Source organism: Halyomorpha halys, unplaced genomic scaffold (assembly GCF_000696795.3).
Source record: "Halyomorpha halys isolate HHAL.00 unplaced genomic scaffold, Hhal_1.1 Scaffold1287.1, whole genome shotgun sequence".
NCBI lineage: Eukaryota > Metazoa > Arthropoda > Insecta > Hemiptera > Pentatomidae > Halyomorpha > Halyomorpha halys.
In genome coordinates this window covers 166,276-185,398 of record NW_027112028.1, presented here as the reverse complement: position 1 = coordinate 185,398, position 19,123 = coordinate 166,276, and the positions used below count along the sequence as shown (strand labels likewise).

General features: G+C 29.1%; 1 protein-coding gene across 1 annotated transcript; it reads right to left on the bottom strand.

Annotated features, from left to right (window-relative positions):
- Positions 1-5,625: 5,625 nt before the first annotated feature.
- On the bottom strand, positions 5,626-17,632 carry AnxB9 (Annexin B9). Its single transcript, XM_014434021.3, has 8 exons — positions 17,472-17,632; positions 17,139-17,315; positions 15,379-15,583; positions 15,214-15,293; positions 15,069-15,141; positions 14,406-14,582; positions 12,571-12,752; positions 5,626-6,008 (listed from the first exon to the last, which is right to left on the bottom strand). Exons 1-8 carry the CDS (start codon positions 17,499-17,501, stop codon positions 5,958-5,960), a joined length of 975 nt encoding a protein of 324 aa, XP_014289507.1. The 5' UTR covers positions 17,502-17,632; the 3' UTR covers positions 5,626-5,957.
- Positions 17,633-19,123: the final 1,491 nt, after the last annotated feature.

The window sequence follows — 19,123 nt, the reverse complement described above, 5'->3', positions numbered from 1 at the left end:
AAATCTATTTACTTTTTTAAACTAATTATTACAAAAAAAATCTTTTAGTTCCTAGTACATTTGACTGTTATTGATAGTTCAGTTCTTGATTTGTTGACTGTTAACCCATGGAATCACCACAGTTCGGGAAAGCCATTATTGTAGTAAACCGATCAACTCAGGTCAGATAGAATGTTCAGGGTGGGCAGTTATGGTGTAAAGGTTTTGTTTAGAGCCACTTACAACTGCCATCTGAAACCAATGAACTAGAGAATTTGATATGAATTATTTTACAAACATTTAATATTATTTTGAGAATTTGATATGAATTATTTTAGAAAGATTTATTATTACTTCAATATAATTTGTTTAAAGAAAAAAAAACTTATTCTATAAAATATTATTGTTTAATATTGTTTGATATATTTATTGTCAACTATTTTTGATATATAATTAAGTATACTTGTAGGTCTAAGACTGAATGGTTCTATATTATTTCAACAATTTTGCTTTTATTAGAAACATGTTGCATTAAATTATCACACCAAAAAAAATGTGTTTCTCCAGTATCTAATTTTTCTTATATTTGATCAATAACATGATCTAAAATCTAAATGAATATATATATCTACTGATATGTTTTAAGTTATGATATTGCTTTTATTTAAAGTGCCAAATTCAAAATTGAGGGTCGACTGACTAGTTAAATTCTTTGAAACCTTAATAATAGAAATCTACCAACATACTTTTCAGTTAGATGTAGAACTTCTACTCCATTTTATCTATTGTAGAAGTGCAGTCATAGAAATAATGTTTTATGCACAATAATAACTCTATCTAGCTCTAGTCATTGTTTTTTTCAGCCATAATGTAGTTTTAAGATTTTAGAGAAGTTTGACTATTGAAGCCAAACTTAACTATTAGTTTCAACTTAGGAATAAACATAATATTACTCTATTTTTAACCTTATACATACAGTCAAATGGTCTATCATTTGTTTGTATTCTAAGTGGCTTTGCTTGAACTTTATGAGATCTATGACTACATACGGTGAAATCTCAGTAATTCGAACTTATTGATGCAATGGTCGGTTACTGAAGGTGTGTGAAAAACTACGTGCAATATAAGATTAAATCTCAATACATTCAACTGTATTGATTATAACTCAGTAACTGGTTAATTACAAGCCAGAGTAAATGCATGGGGATTTTTATCAAATTTCTTTTGTTGGGATTGCTACCATCTATGGTAATTCAAAGTGAATAGGATGAATCACATCAAATTACCCCCGATATATTTCCCAACAAACCAATTTATGATAAATCCCCAATTATACACTTATGCTGCCTTACCTTTTTTTTATTAGTCTTGGCTTTTGGAGGAGCTTCATCACTGTTTTTCTTAGATGTAGAAGGATTTGTTGCATGGCATATTTTTCTATGTCTCCTATCGAACATAATGATTGAAATGATAAGACACTGCTGCTCTATGCTTTACGGTAGTGGCTTTCTTATTTTTCATTCTCATTTAAAATACTACTCGCATTGTTATAAAAATGAAAACTGGCAATTATTGATTTTTTTATTTTATTTCTATGAAAGGAATATGGTCCGGTTGCGGTCAAAAAAACTCAAATAGTAGAAATATACTATTTTAATGAGCCAACGTGGGGCGAAACGTTGGCTCATTAAAATAGTATATTTCTACTATTTGAGTTTTTTTGACCGCACCCGGACCATATTCCTTTCATCTTTACACACGGCCAATCAATAATCTTCCAGTATTTTATTTCTAGTTTTGAAATTATGAAGTTTCATCTTCTTATTGGTTTAACACTTTGACTGCTGTTAGACACATTGTCGTGAAACTGTGGTGGGGTTGGAACATGTATGACAACACTTTGTCGTCAAGGGAGGACCGTTTTCTAGGTTGCATTCAGAGTGGTAGGAAGAGGTCTAGCACCTCCCTTTCACCTTCGATTGACCTAAACTCTGTTTTGTACTGTTCTAGCTTCCATCAATTATGATCGTTCCAGGTTCTGCCACCTTTAAGGAATTTTACTCTCCTCCAAATTTTTTTTATTATCTAATTTATTTTTTGAAGTATATAAATTTATTTACTTATATATTATTCTATTTTATAAACTTGCACTAACATTTTTTACTTAAAATTGTTTGATTTAAAAAAAATAATTTCGGATTATTTCACATATAAATTTTTTTGGGAAAATATGGCAGTATACAATAAAGTTTTAGAGTCCTTTTTACTTAATTCAGTTAAAGAACCCACAAAACATTCAAGTATCAACTGGTTGCATATTTAGATTCAGTGGCATACACAGGTTATGACAATGTTTCATCATGGTTAAAAAACAGTTATTTAACATTTTATAATGCTTATTTAGATTAAAAGAAAAGAAAATATCAGCAAAAAAGAATCAGGATATCTCAGGGGAGTCCCCACAGTCTAAGTGTTAAATTAAAAATTTATATATGTGTAATCAAATCTGAATGAATAACAAATGGTATTTTATTTTTCTATATTAAATTCAAGTACTCCGCATTTTGATATACTGTTGTAATGTTTTTTTGTTTTGTATTTGGCTGATTTAAACAAGAGACCACTGGCTTGAGTATAAATATAATACAAATTTTCTGTTTTATCTCCATTATAACATACTGGAATTACAGAATAACTTTTGCAATTTTTAAAGAAATTTTATTTGTTCCTTGCTCATTGTTCTCTATTCTAAGCTTTGTATTGAAATCCATAGTAAAAGGTATGGAAGAAACTTTTTTTTCTCTTTATGATTATTTTTTTTATTTCAACAATTCCTGTAACCCAATATCTTCTTAAATACTTTGTTTCCAGATTTTTGTAACTGTGCTTAGGATGGATCCTGTATTACTTTATTCCTTTATAATTTAAAGTTTTCATCCTTTTGCACTAGTGCATTAAAAAGACTTGTAATCTCTATTTCTAATTTCTTTTATTTTTAGTATTAACTTAAGATTTGTAACTTCCATTTATAAAGCAGGGCTCTATTCTTCTATACAACATTCGTAGTTTGAAGATACCATATCTGTCTTATCCTTGATTTTTGCAATATTTATCAATTATATGGAATTCAGAATTTTTAAATTGGCTCTGTTTACTTTAGATCACCTGTTCTGCTTGGAGCAAAAATAACTTGCCGACTGCTAGCCTGTGGCTCATCCCTAATTATTATTTGGTATGAAAGTGACTTTATCATTATGCTTTATTTTATTTTATTGCCCTTGATTGTTCCAGTATCAAAATCTTTTAGATATTACACAAGTTAACTAACAGCTTCTGTAACAATCAGAGTATTTATGGTCTTTATTGTACATAGATATCTATTTCTAGATTTTTCTTTTCTTTGAATCCAGAAGAAATTTAGGAGTAGTGTGATGCAGTTTTTTTCAAATATTATAATATCAGGAAAATTAATAAATTTGATATTCAGGAGAAGCAGAGTTCCCCAGAAGTGAGTATCTCTGCTTTCCAGGATTTTATTTCTATTTTGTTCTTCCTTCAATTTTCATCTCTAAAATGATTCCCATGGTCTATATTTTAAAGATTTGATGAAGATTTAGCTGTATTAATTATTATAGTATATAATAAATTAATTATAGAAATGTATGTGATAGGGTTGCTAATCCCCTTTAAGATAGCAACTGTTGAGATTAGCAATCCCATAGTTAGTAATATATATCTTTTGACGCTTCAAATCTAGTTTTATAATGTTTTTAATTAAATGTCACACAATTAATTCTGTGAAGAGACAATGAAAATTTCGAGCACCAATAAAGTCATCAATATTTGAATTTTAATTTAATCCCTTTTTCCCCCTCTGGTAATGAAGATATTAAATGGATATAAATCCTGTGCCTTTTGTTTTACTATTAGCTTTAGTGGTGTGTATATATAATGATTAATTATGTGTAAGTTTTGTAAAATTTTTTGAATAAATTAGAGTTGTTCATGTTTCATTAATTTATGTAAGAACACCTTATTTAGATATGGTTGTAGGTTCGTGCATTATTGGAATAATGCATGTATTCCAAATTTCCATGATCCATAAATGTATGGCGATTTTTGAGTTTATTTCACCATGAGTTCATGAAGGATATTTTGTCAATGACATCAAAATGGGTTGTTATACATAGTCTTGGTCTCCTAAAAGGCTGACTGAATAACTCTTAATATTGTGTCATCTTTTAACCAACCACCTATGCTTTATTTAACATATTCCTTTGAAGTGCCAACTAGGAAAACTAATATAATCTTGATGATTCCAATTTTTTATCACTTACTTATTTACTTTTACATAATACATTTTAAGAAGTGTGATACATTTTGCTAATTAAACATATAGTTCATCGAATAAACTGGAATCAATGCAATGAGATGGGGCCCCACTAAAATTTCAGTAAATTCTACTTGATAGCTATATGCCTACTATTATAAAAATTCATCCATTATTGTCGTTTTTAATCATCGAGTTCTGGTTGTGAACATGCTTTAACATTTTATTCTCCTTCCATGAAGAGTTTTTGGGTATCATCCTTGGTGAAAAGTTTCAGAAACGCTAGAAACCACTAACTGATTTAAAATTGTAGTAATTCAATAATCAAGTTATTTTTGTAACATTTTCTTCCTGTAAATATTGGTATGTTGATAAGATTCACTATTACCTATCATTCGAGTATGTTCTTTTGGCAAAAGCTCCATTTAATTACTTTGATTTTTTGTGTAACATCCACTTTTTGAAGGTTTATAACAAATTCATCTTTTAATCAAGTTTGAATAAGTTCATGAAATAATTAGCTTGGTACAAATCGGACTGTATGTTGCTTTTCATGTTTATTTTAGTACAGATCAATCAACCGATATTCTATTCTGAGCCTTATGTCAAACAAACTTCAACCCGAGCTTAAATGTTGAAATCATGCTATAAATGACAATATAATTCATATTTACATATCCAAGAAAACTAAATTTAAGAAAAAAAATTTACCTCAGGAAAAGGTTTTTCCCTGGCCCAACTACAGGTAACACTTTGAAAAAATGTAAGAGGTAAGGTAAAACATTCAAACTTCAAAATAAATTTTTAAAATAGTATGAATTACCTTTACCAATATAGAAAGCTGGAGAGTTTTTTGTTTGAACAAGCCAATATAGCAACTACTAGTACTATTTCAAAATTTAATAAAATAAAATCGTCATAACAACTTTTTATCTGTGGAAGCTCATGAACTACCAAAACATTTTAGTAAGTTTGACATAATTGTGTAGAAACATGGTATTATGGCAAATAAATTAGAGGGATAACATAAAAAAAAAAAGTAATCTGGAAACATAAAAATTCATAACCACTTACATTAATTTATTGTCATCCTGATATTAAATTGTCATGTGTATGTAACAGGCATGTATTAAGTCATTTTACTAATACTATAAAACAGGCCAGGCATTCAATGTATAATCCAAATTTAAAGGGTGACACTATGGGACACAGCAATATATTAAACAAATATATTTTTGTTTAGGCATATTGGTTATATTGCAATACATAAACAACCATATATAACTGATGGTGTAAGTAGTATCATTAAAAAATAATTCAACATCATTGAGTGCTTTAATGAAGTAATATTTAAATAGAAGAAACAAAAACATTACAGTAACATTTTTTAGATCCATAAACTATACATTTTGATTCAATCATATATTGAACACATGAAAAAACATTAATTTAACATTACATAAATATAAAATCATTTAAAAAAAAATAACATTCTATTCACTGTGGTAACAATTTTTGATTAAAAGGTACATTTATACATATGTTAATACTTATACAATTTCCAATTTTTTTTTCATATATTTCTTACCAAACCAAGAGTTAATATTAAAGTATAAAATTTACAGTATATAAAAAAAAATGTTTAAGGCTACGACACCAGAGCAAGTAAGGTCTTCTTATAATCACCAGAAGTGTCATCCTGTAATTGTCAAAAGTCGCAATTAAAAAAAAGTAGTTATAATGTTCTGGATGAATTTGAAACCAACATAAAAGCTACTAAAAAATTGTGATACTCTTATCATATATCATTGTAAAGAAAACATTTGTCACCAAAAAGAAAACTCCATAAGAATCTTTAAATTATTAAATCAATAAAACAAGGAAATAATTTAGTTTATTTCTGTAAACAAAATATTCATAATTTATTTAAACTTTGATATTGTAGACACATAAGTAAAAAAAAAAATACTTGTACAATAACAAAATTTTTAGCATAAATAGTCCAATTCATTACAATATTCTCCATTGGAAGAAAAATAAAAGCACATAACGTAAAATTTAACCAGTTTATCATAAAACTTTGTTATTTTGGAATACAGTTAGGACAGTATTTCCAAATTTAAATTTCTAAGGTCAATTAATTTGACCTCTAAAAGCTATAAAAATAATTTGATCCAATTCGGTAAAACAAAGAACTAAAGCGAACTAAAGATTGGCTTCCAGATAAAAGTAGAAAACTCATCAAGAAAATTCGAAAAGGTTCCCATCTTTTATGACCATTCAAATGAAAAATACATGAATAATTATCATAAAGAACAAATTTGAACTAATATATCTACAAATTTGTATGAGATGTATTTAGCTGTAGAGAAAATCTTCAAAACAATACTTCATGACTACATATTTAAAACTTAACCATATATATCATTCACCTCCTGGAATCCTACCTCAGCAATAGATCCTTCTTCATCCTGATAAATAACATTAACTCTGCAACTCACTACCTATCAGCTGGTCTTCTACAAGATCCCCTGCCTTTCCCCTACTCTACTTAACATATATATCTAAGACCTTGCCTCACACCCATCTGCAGAAAGTTCACACTATGCTGATGAGAACCATTTATGGATTGTCATATAGAATAGATACAATAGTAAACAGGTTCTTTTAAAAAAACTCAGTATTTATTTAAAAAAATGGAAGATTAAAGTAAACAAAACAAAAACACAGGTTATTATATCCACTGAAAGAAAACTGAACATAACTCAAAACATAGAAATTAATGGTACTGCAATCTCATGGGCTCAGTAGGTTAATTACATAGGCTTAGAACTGGACAAATCTTTAACCTTTTTCAAACACTTACGAAACAAATGCAATGGAGCTAAAAACATCATCTGAAAAATGATCTGATTCTTTAGTAGAAATTTTAAATTATAACAAAAAAACAAATTAATCCTGAACAAAGCAGTAATACGCACAATAATAACTTATTGTGCTCCCGTATGGAGCTATAAATGTGAGTAACTAAAATTTGAGGTCATTCAAAATATGTGTATGATGATAGTAAACAACTATACTCGGTACACCAAAATTTGAAGCATGTTGTCTAACAGCTCGCAATGATTAAAGAGTATACATACTGACAAAAAATTCCCTTACTCCTATTTCTGACAACCCCTTTATACAAAAAATATGAGACTAAGACAAGACATTACTAAAAAGAGACTCCCATAAACAAACTTTGAAACCTAAAGTGTACAAAACTTATTTTATTATTAAGGCTGCTTATTTTATGTTTTATTAATTTTATTGAAAATTACATAAAATAAAAGATCTTTTTTTTAATTTTAAATTAAGACCAACCACTAATAGTAGGTAAAACAAATTTTAAAATCCATACCATATAACTACTGTCAATGATATTAGTGAAATTAGTTTATAAGACTGAAAATATCAAGCCAGTAAAAATGCGAAACAAAAAAATAAAATAAAATTAATTGGTTAAATATCAAAGTGCAAAGAAACAAACAAAACTCCTATAATTTTAGTAAATTAAAAAGAAATGGTGAAAAACATAATGCCACACATGAATAGGTTTAACGTACTTAAGTGCTGAGTAATGAAAAAAATGGTTTCATTTTAACCAACAATCCCAATGAGGACATTCTTGTAATCCCCTGATGTTTCATCCTGAAAAAAAATATTTCCAGAAGGAATAAATGATTAACTAAATAGTTCAACAGCTATCTACTGAACAGCAAAAATGAATATTGAAAAAAAAAACATTAAGCACCGTAATGCTGGGCTGTTCTGGAAGCTTCATTTCAAACAGATTATATTGAGGTTCTACCATTAACATTACAAAAAGTTGAAAATTAAGTTAGTAAAAAGGTAAATAAAAAAACCTATAAATTAATTGGCCTAAAAAAAACTTGCAAAGCTGCCCATGGTTGAGTAATTAGCAAAAGTACTAAACATATGCAGGTTAAAACAATTAACTTGAGGAGTATAAGTCAAAATAAAAGATTTTAAATTAAAATCAAAGTGTCAAAATTAAGCAGTTATAAAATATATTAATAATTTTATATGTAATCAGTCTATTTTTATATTACCTGATGCTAACTGTTAAACATTGTTTTGTTTTTCTGTACAAAGAACAAGAAACAATAAAATAAGGTGTGAAGTTTTCAGAGGTCTTAGGGAGAAGATGCAGAGATACATGCTGTTCAACTTGCTTGAAAGAGTGCGGTTAGAAAGCAGTACAATTATGTTAGATAGAATAACTTCAATCAAAAAAATCTAATACAGGATAGAACTTATCAAGAGGGTCTGACTATTTAATCTTATTAAAAGCAGGCCATAAAGATTGCAAGCAGTGATAAATGCAGGGAGAGGCTTCATTTTTCCTCACAAGGATAGATGAATTAATAATAAATCTAACCCCTATAGAAAAAAATAATTAACCCAGAAATAAAATTTATACATGATTGGTAATAATATTAGCAGCTACACTACAAGATTTACTTTAAAAGCCATGTAAATAGAAATGTTATTTTTAAAATTATAAGAATAGTAGAAGAAAATTTACAAATAAATAAAATCATAAACAATCAATATTTTATAGACTATAAAAGAATATTTTCAACTGTTACACCCTTCCATCAACACTGTAGTGTTTTTTTCTCCTTGTATAATTACTGCCAGTTAATATAGTCAATGCAAGTCATACAAAGGGAGTACCTCTGAATAAGTGTGATAAAAAATAACTTTCACCACCAACAAGCTCATTTAGTAACAACCATTATACTGCTACTATATTGTTGTTCTGAAATACTGAACAGATTGCGATTATAGCGATGATAAACCTGAATTCTCCTTACATTTGTCATAGCGTAATAAATACTAAGAAAAATGCGTAAATTGGAAGATTAATAGTTGATTGTATGCAACAGCTGCAACAGGGTGTAGGCAGAGGGAAGCAGTTAGGAGCCGCATATTTTAGGGACACAAGAAAAAAAAAGAAAATAATGAACTTATTTGATACATCTATTCTTCCTGGAAACATGCTATAATTAGGAAAGTAACATCTGTTTTGAGCCATGATAATCAATTATGCGTATTTAAAGTATAGAAAACGTTATTAAAAAGTAGATTTCTAATCATTTTCATGATGCTTGACAGAGAGAGCTTTCAGCACCCTGTGGCAGGTCAAAACAAGGACAGTCTAAAATGGAATAGGATAGGTTGAACGGATTGTGTATGCTCAGTCTCCACCGGGATTTGATTCAAGTCAAAGAAGGCAATCATCGTACAAGAGGTGGTTAATATTTTTGCCTGCAATCCCAGGAGGCTCTCATAGCAAACCTTTTCATCAGCTCTTATATTTTTGTATTTATTGTGTGTATTGTATGTATTTATGTACAATAATTAAGTTAATGCTTGATTTTCAATAATTTAATGTGTTATAGGTAATAAAAACTTAAAAAGTAATGATTCAATTTTATGAATTAGAAATGGTGGGAGTATTTCTTGGCATGCAGAATTACATATCTTTCTTTTACCTAACGTTTCAGAATGAAAAAAGTGTATGAGTCCTGCTCCCCTCTTGGTGAAATCCTGTCAATGCCTAAGTGTAACAGAGTGTAAGAAGATAGTCCGGATGGCAGTCAATAAGGAACAAAAATATTTTTTAAAAACCTACTTATTGGTAGCCGAATGGTTATGTCGGGGTTGTCTAGTCTTAGGTGGTTCTCCAGCCTGATATCTACTTTACAGAAGGCCCTCGACAAGGCGTTTTCAATAGTAGGTAAGAAAGGAAGGCCCGTGTCAGGGGATGAGCCCTGGACACTGACGTAGGTAGAGGAGGTCTAGGTAAGAGAGAGTCTGAGGTAGAGTAACAGTTCTAGTTACCGAGATGAAGCGGACAGACTAGAACTGTCAAGATAGGAGCCAGCTTACTAGTTGCCGAGATGAAGCAGACAGACTAGTAAGTAGATAAGGCTAGGTGCAGCTCAAGTTGCCAAGATGAAGCGGATGGACTAGAGCTGGGGTGAGATGAGATCAATTACACTGGTTGCCAAGATGAAGCAGAAGGACCAGTGTAATCGTTAAGTCCCTTTTAATTACCGCTAAGTCGAGATGAAGCGGACGGACTAAGATTGCTGGAGAGAAGGGAGAGGAGATAGGCCATCATCATGAGTAAGTATACTAAAAAACAACTCTTGTGAGAATACAATTGGCAATAAACCTTTCTATCTCAAGTAGAGTATACGCCACCAGTGCTATGACTAGACCTGGATATGGACCCTTCATTAACTTTTTTTTTTTTTTCCGAACCCTCTAAAAACAGAAATAAAATGTGAATTAGTAGTCCATTACTGTGTAAGAAAGAAAAGTAATTCGTGTTGTGTCTTACCTTTTACTACCTTTGGTATTTTAAGGTTACCTGTTATATTTAATTTTACATATGAGCTATCCATTCAGGAGCTATGCTTCATTCACTGATCAGTTTGGTGACAATTGAAGGGTTCATGTGATCAGTTATTTTGAGAGTTCACAATTTCTACTCTACTTGAGATAGTTCAGAAGACTCCTTTTGCTCACTTTTTTTTATTTTATAAATAGCATTATTGCATATTACATATAAACATATATACATTTGTACAAGATACATTATTTTTATAATAATAATAAGATTATATACAATTGGCTTAGCTTCTGAGGCGCTTGTAGTGCTGAGCCCTGGCGGGTTGCGGCAGCACTCCTTGCTCGCTGCCTGCTAGTTACCATATAGCAGAGTTGGGCAAAAATTATTCAATTGACAAGAAACAAATTCTTTTTTATTCGAAGTTTTTATTCAATTGATGATACGAATAAATTTTTATGTGAATAAAAATACGACTAAAAAATACGAATATTTAAAATACTATTTCAATTGAATAAAAAATTCATTTGAATAATGATTTGATTTTTTTTTTAAATTCACTTATTTTTTTACCACCTTCAATTTCAAATGTATGAAGGTCCCATTTTCATATATTTAGACGAGTAAGTAAAAAACGAAAATGCTATCGATTTTAAGATCTCATATCGATTTATTTTAATTTTTTTTATTTCTAACACATAGGGGCCAGTTTTTAGGTATTCGGATATGCAGAATATGAAAATGATATAGATTTTAACATCACGTATAGATTTATTTTAACTTTCTTAATTTCTAACATGTTAGGGTCCTCTTATGCGTTTTGAGGAATGCAGAATATGAAAATGATATTGATTTTAAGATTGCATATCGATTTTTTTTACTTTTCTGATGATTAACATGTTAGGGTCTCTATATACGTTTTGAGGAATGCAGAATATGAAAATGATACAGATTTTGTGATCGTTTATCGATTTATATGAACTTTTCTGATTTCTAACATGTTAGGGTCCTCTTAATATGTTTCAATATATGCCAGAAATGAAAATGCTATTGATTTAATGATCGCATCCCCGCAAAGGGACCCTAACATGTTAAAAATCAAGAAAGTTAAAATAAATCGATACACGATAATTAAATCGATAGCATTTTCATATTCTACATATCCTTAAACATATAAAGGGACCTTAACATGTTAGAAATCAGAAAAGTTAAAATAAATCAATAGTTATTTTCATATTCTACATATCCCAAAACATAAAAATGGACCCTTATAAGTTACAATTCAGAAAAGCTAAAATTAATCTATATGGGATTATAAAATACATCTATATATAGCTGTAAGATAAAAAATGTCATCTTTACATGAATACAAACGTATTCGGATGGTTAATCATTTAATTATTTGAATAAGAGATTATTTTTCTATAAAATGGACGAATACAAAAGTATTTAAATGGTTATTCGAATTGTTTTGCCCGAATAATTGATTATTCGTGTAAAATCATAACAAATAAAAAAGTATTAGGATGGTTAATCATATGTTTTTGTACGAATAATTGATTATGCGAGTAGAAAATTCACGAATAAAAAAGTATTTGTCTCTCGTCATTCGAATAATATTCGCCCAACTCTGCCATATAGTAACCAAAAAGTATTTATGATTAGCAATAAAGTTTTGTGCTATTTTCATACTTCTATTGACAGCCGTCCGGACTATATTCTAACAAAATATTTGAACTAATAACATATGTAAGCATATAAACTTAAAGCAAGCATAAATCAAAATAATTTATACAGCCTACCTTTTAGCTCAGAAAAAACTGAAAATACTTACAGCTATCCAGGATTCAAGAGATTTCCCATATTTATCTTCAAACGTTCTCTTTATATCTCCGAGATCAATCTCAGATCTTGAAACAATAATCCTAATGAGAGTTTTGTCATTAGTACCAAGACCCTTCATGCTTTTATATAAACGTTCAGCAAGAAAACTAACTTTGCTCTTGACACACTTCACTGTAATGTTAAAAAAAATATTAAATTTATCAGATATGACTGTAAATCACAAATCATATTTTTATTCTTAAGATGCAGTATGAATTTATTATTATATCATGTTTTAATAAGACTCGAATGATATAAAACACCAGAAACAATTTTTATGCAAATTTTTCAATGTTAAGTTGAAATACAAAGTTGTACAATATAGGGTGTTCTAGTACTTATGTCAGATTCCATCCCTTGTAAAATGAAGTTAAATTCGATTTAAGTCAGGTATTATTTAACAAACATGTACATATAGTAGTCTTATTTTGGCATATATTTAGATTTCAGTGTTATGTAAGAGAGAATGGAATTACGGCACCATTAAGTGTGAACTTTGCTTAAGTCGGCAGAAGGGTATGCTCTCTACAGTGTGCTTGGAGATATGAACCTGAGACAACACTTTAAAATGCCGAACTATGTAAATGATGACTATTATAGGCATGCTGTGTTCAATTTTTAAGTATATTATAAATGCTTCTTTCATTCACAATAAAAATTTTAAGTTTGTATGATTAAATGATTTTTTGTGGTATTTTTTTCATTTTTTTTTTTTTAAAGAGCCTAGGGTTAAGTTAATGTATAGGTAAAAAAATATGTAAAATAAAAATATTGCCCCAATACGTATCGTCAAATACATTAAGAAACCACATCTTGTTTCATTTAGTAGATTAACTTTTTCTTTAAATAACATTTGTAATTTATTTCTCAGCAAACCTTTTTTTAATTTCCAATTTCAGTTTTTGATAAGCCTCAGTAACTTAATTTTATTTTCATTTTCAATCTAATTGCAAATAATTTAAATAAAATCCAAAAAATACTCACATCTTTTTGTCTATAAGTTTTTTAATTAATTTAACTTTTTAAATTCTTTGTTTTTTATTTAAATATATTTTTTAATAATGTCTCTGGAAAAAGAATCCAATTTTTTTTCAAGTGATTTGCTTTGACCAAAACCGGTTCCTAGTAGAAATTTTCTAGTCATAACTCTGAAACATCTCATAATGAGGAAACATAAAACCGGGTTATTATGTTTATATAAATTCCTTTCTAGTATGCTTGTCAAGTCCCTAGTACAAATATTCAAATTAAAATCATATTAATAAAAAACATAGATAAGAAGGTGTTTAATTAAACAAGTGTTTAATGAATGATTTCCTAAATTTTGAGGATCAACAATAAATTCTAAATTACTAAATTTATCACTATATTTTAGGCTATTAATATTACACAGCTTCCTCGATATTTCTAAGAACTTAGATGAATGAATATATTTTTAAAAAATAATAATTTAATTAATTGAAAGATTAAGTATTATCTTCAGCTAAGACGAAAAGTTCATCATTTTTTAAGGTTGTACTTTCTATTCCTTGTTTTACTGTAGGAAACCTTATTTATTACAAACATAAAAAACAAGTGTTTTAACTACCATCCAACAACATTTCAGGACTCGATAAAAAACGAAAGTATAATAGAAGTAAATGTTCATATTTAATGGGTAATTATACATCTAAAAATAAATGTCAATAACAACAAATTATATATGAAATAATATGAATTTCATTATATATGAAATATTTTGACAATGAGAATTAAAATATTCAATTAATAATAATAATGTGTTACCTATTGCTAATAAACCATCTTTGACATTTCCAGAAAACTCTTTGCAAATGGCTTCTTCAATATCATGGCCTGTTAATTTTTCATATTCAAAAAACACCTGCCTCAGGTGTTGATAGCTCCTAGTCACCAATATTGAATTGAAGACTGATTCTTCGGTACCCCACTTCTTCTGCTCTCCTAAAGACAATTGGATATTATCAACAAAAGTAATGAAACCAGATCATTTCAGGAAATTAATGAAACTTCAGAACTTCAGGAAATTAATGAAACTTCAGAATTTCAGGAAACAGGATTACTTTTATGAATAGAATATGGTCCGGGTGCGGTCAAAAAAACTCAAATAGTAAATGATAATGCTATTTTTAAAAAATAGTATTATCATTTACTATTTGAGTTTTTTTGACCGCACCCGGACCATATTCCATTCATCTATACACACGGTCAATCAATAATCTTTCAGGATTAATTTTAATATTAATATTGAATATGCCGCATTTATTAATAAATAATTATTAATAAATAATTATTGGTAAAAAATCAAAACTTTAGTTGGTAGTTGTTATTTTATATCTAGTACTCAATTTTTTCTGTTGGCCTGTTTTTTGTTATATGAAGATTATAAGAAATTAAATTTTTTTTAAAACTTATTTCAAATTATAATACCTGCAGCAAACAAATCTTGAGCATCCTTCCTTACCAGCTCTTCATCTACACTTGGGTTTTCATCCCTATTGCCCTGATATAAACAAATTTACATTAAGTTACAAGTAATGAAATTGAAATGAAAATGAAAGTTTTCATCACTTACCAATGATAGAGAAACACAAAGATGTTTGAAATGACCCGAGGTGTCACCTTTCAAATCGCTTTCCAATGTCTTTCCATATACTATAAAATTGAAAAATAGAATAAACATCAATGAATCTGATATAATAAAACAATATTAACGAATTGAAAAATATATTATAATTACACTGTTCATAAAAAGCAGAAATAGTTCTGATTCCATAATTGCTCAGAGTACACAATATTTCTATCAAGGCTTCCTCATCTGTACCAAAGCCTGACATGGCATCATGAAGCTCTTTAGCATAAAAGGCTGGAAGAGGAGTCATAAGCGCTATAATAACATCTTCAAATTTCCCACCAAGTTCACTTTTTAAGTTAGAAATCAAATCCTAAAACATATTAATAAAATGTAGATTATTAATATAATAATCTTATGCGGCAGCAGCCACAGAGAAGAAGTTGCACTAACTCTTTAGAGAATAGCACTTCCTCACGCACTCTCACCTGATCAGAAAACTACTACCTCCAACGTGCCAATATTGTCAGTCTATGCTCACAATTAAATATATTTTTGAAGAATGCCCTCACTATTTACCAACAGTAAATAAAATAGGACTGACCCCAAATTTATCTGAAGCTCTTTTTTAAAAGCACACCACCTCCTTTCTAAATCAGAGCTCATCTTCGATTTTAATATTTTATTTTACTTTATAATTTTTTTTATTTTATTCCCATTGGAATCGTGTGCATGAGTGAATGTATGTGGGTGTTTGGGTGTGTGTATGTGTGTAGCTTTATTATAACAATCCACAGGCGTTGATGGCCAAAAGGTTTTACGCCTCTAAACAAAACATTCGAGATTATTAATATGAAGTTTTTAAAAATCCCACCTTATGTTCTTTTATTCACCTTTTAACAATCAAGAAATTTGTCTGTGGCTGCTTTTTTCCCTGGTTTTCCCCAGTAACCCATCTTTCCTGGAAATATCTAGATAATATCAGTAGACCTATAAAAACACTAACATTCTCTTTCCCTCAATGTTTTTGAGATGAATAATTGGATATGATTCACTGCTTTATAAAATAATACACATTTTAATTTAGTGTTTAATTTATCTCTTCAAACACTAATTAAAAATAATGTTATCCATTAACTGTTTATTTTATATTAAATTGATTTACATCCATTTAAATTATATTTAAATAAGATAAATTATATAATCAAAATGTAATCAATTAATTAACATAATTATTATATACATTCACATTTCTGTTAGCTGATCTGATAATGATCTAAAATATTGTTAGAAACAATAGGAAAAAGTAAAGCAGCATACATAATAAATTATATGTACCAATATCTTCTTACTATAAAATACAGAATTAATCACCAAATATTTACAAAAGGATGTTAAATTTTCATAAAAATACACATCTGCATAATAACAAACTGTTTCAAAAAGATTTGTCAGAAAAGAAATATTTTCAAGATTTTTTTTGGATTACTACGTTTATAAATTTTAAAAACAATTTAAATGGATGTAAATCAATTTAATATAAAATAAAAAGTTAATGGATAACATTATTTTTAATTGTGCGCATCTATAGCAATAATAAGCTTCTTCACAACCTTTCTTAAGTATGTCAAGGGTGATAAGAATATTCAACAGAAATGTCTCGAATAATTTATTTCACGAATAAGTAAGAATAGATGAGACAAGAGGGTTTATTTTGTTTAAAATGAAAATCATTTAATGAAGATCTAATAACTAAACACAGAACAAAATCCATAAATTAACAAGATTTAAATAATGTATATAATAATTGTTAATACCAAACTTGTAATAATAAATATCACAGTAAGATGTATATCTAAATTTTATTCACCAAATTTTACCATAAATCCTAACCAATATCTATATTCGTTTTTAAGATGAACACATACCTTCCCATATAAGGTTTTGTAAGCTTCTGCTACTTCCAATCTTTGCACAATTCCTCTATGAGCAAGTATGTCTATAATAGCCTGTTCATCAGTTCCAAAACCTTTCATTGCTTGTTTAAGTGCAGCAGCATCTGCATTGGCATCAAAATTATCAGCAGGGAACACAGTAGGAGTACACTGTAAACAAAAATGGCATATCTCTTTATAAAATGAGTTATCATTACAAATTATCGAATGTAATAATAATATATGATAAAATTAAATCTAATACATACTCTTCTGTTACCAACTTCAAAGTATGTGGATAAAAAATAAAAACTTTCTGAAAATTACCTTAAAAGGGTAGTATTTTTCAGCACTCATTTCGATTTACTAAAGTTATCAACAGGTAGCTATCAAAACTCTCGCAAAACTGACCAAACCGCACGTCTATTATCAGAGGAATTGAATCACACCCACTGGTGCATGACATCACCTTTTCCTTTAACCTCCTATCTGAACTGGGACATTGCTAATTGCGTAAGCATCTTTTTAAATATTTGCAGTTTTCTTCTCATTATCACCTCAATTTAATTTTATTTCATTACCAAGTCCAAATAACCATCTAGAACAGTTAAACTTTCTGATATTTTATCAAATCGACCACATCTCCTATTGGATTATAGGATATATTTTTCGTTGTTAATAATTGTTTATTCTTAAGTAAATTTGATATTATAAATACTATTTTAATGCAATCTTCATGCTTATCATTGGATTCCTACGATGTTTAAATTAGATTTCATTGAAATCTTGGCGTCCTTACTATAGCATCATACTTGGTTCTAAAGTAAATAATATTCCGATTGCCTTGTAATTGAAGCTATCCTTCAGAACATCAGATACAATTTATGGAATACTTAATAGAACCGCGGTATTATGATATTTTTTTAATTCTCCATATGTTGCGATAGAAAAGAGCAATGGAGTAAGTTCTGTAATTTACAAAGGATGGATCTCGTAATTTTAAAAGAGGATTCGAAAAGCCTTCGGTGTCTAAAATTTAAGGGTACTACGCGGAGCAAGCTGGGGAGCGGACAGGAATACAATATTTAAAGTATATCCAGCTCTATTTCCCCCAAAGATAGATAACGATAGCTTTGTTTAAGGCTCCGCTCATACAAATATTTCAGCCAAGATTGACTCTGTTTTCCTTGGTATGCGTCTACCTCACAGATATGCGTCTCACAATAGGAGCCTTTCGAACAAGTCCAACCCAAAGTCCAAGTCGAATCAGGCCTACTGCTTCTATTGTTCAGAAAGCAAATGTTTGCCGTTAACTGACGAAGTTGCACCCATAAAACACACATCCACTTATAAATACATTTTCGAACCTAAAATTTCGACAAAGTTTTAACAAAGGAACACCACTGCCAGAAATAATGACTACCAATAAATAAATTAAAGAAAATCTGTCCGACCGGAATATAAAATGAAGTACCCGCTTGGACTTATATGCAAACTAAAAAAGTATAAAGAATACAGTATAGAACTCCAATGGGAGTCTTGACGAAAAAAAAGTACAAAGAACAATACTAAAATAATTCGGTCCCTATCTAATCATTTATTAATATTCATCGAATCTAAATCTAACACATCCTCAGCCTTTATAATTGCCAATACAACCCGAAAACGTAAATTCGACTAACTTTCATGTTTCTACATTGCAGTGGTGAACACCATCGCAATGCCTCTGCTATACGTCATCATTTCAAAATGTATTAATCATATCTGACTCACTGATTGCTTAGAATTCCTTGGATAACAAATATCAAGGAGCACCATTGGGGAGCACACGGCTACTAAGATAGGTCATATCCCAGGGATGGCAGATATTGTGGGACAAAAACCCTCCAAATAAACTGACAGGGATAAATGAAATGAAATGAAAAAATAACTTTATTCTGGGACATATGTCCCCTAAGAATAATTACATGGTTCATATA

Coding starts and splice junctions, on each gene's coding strand:
- AnxB9 (XM_014434021.3), bottom strand. CDS start 17,501: ATGAGTGCTGAAAAATACTACCCTTTTAAG. Junction 17,316..17,471: donor AAAAATACTACCCTTTTAAG/GTAATTTTCAGA, acceptor TTTTGTTTACAG/TGTACTCCTACTGTGTTCCC. Junction 14,583..15,068: donor TCAAGATTTGTTTGCTGCAG/GTATTATAATTT, acceptor AATTGTCTTTAG/GAGAGCAGAAGAAGTGGGGT.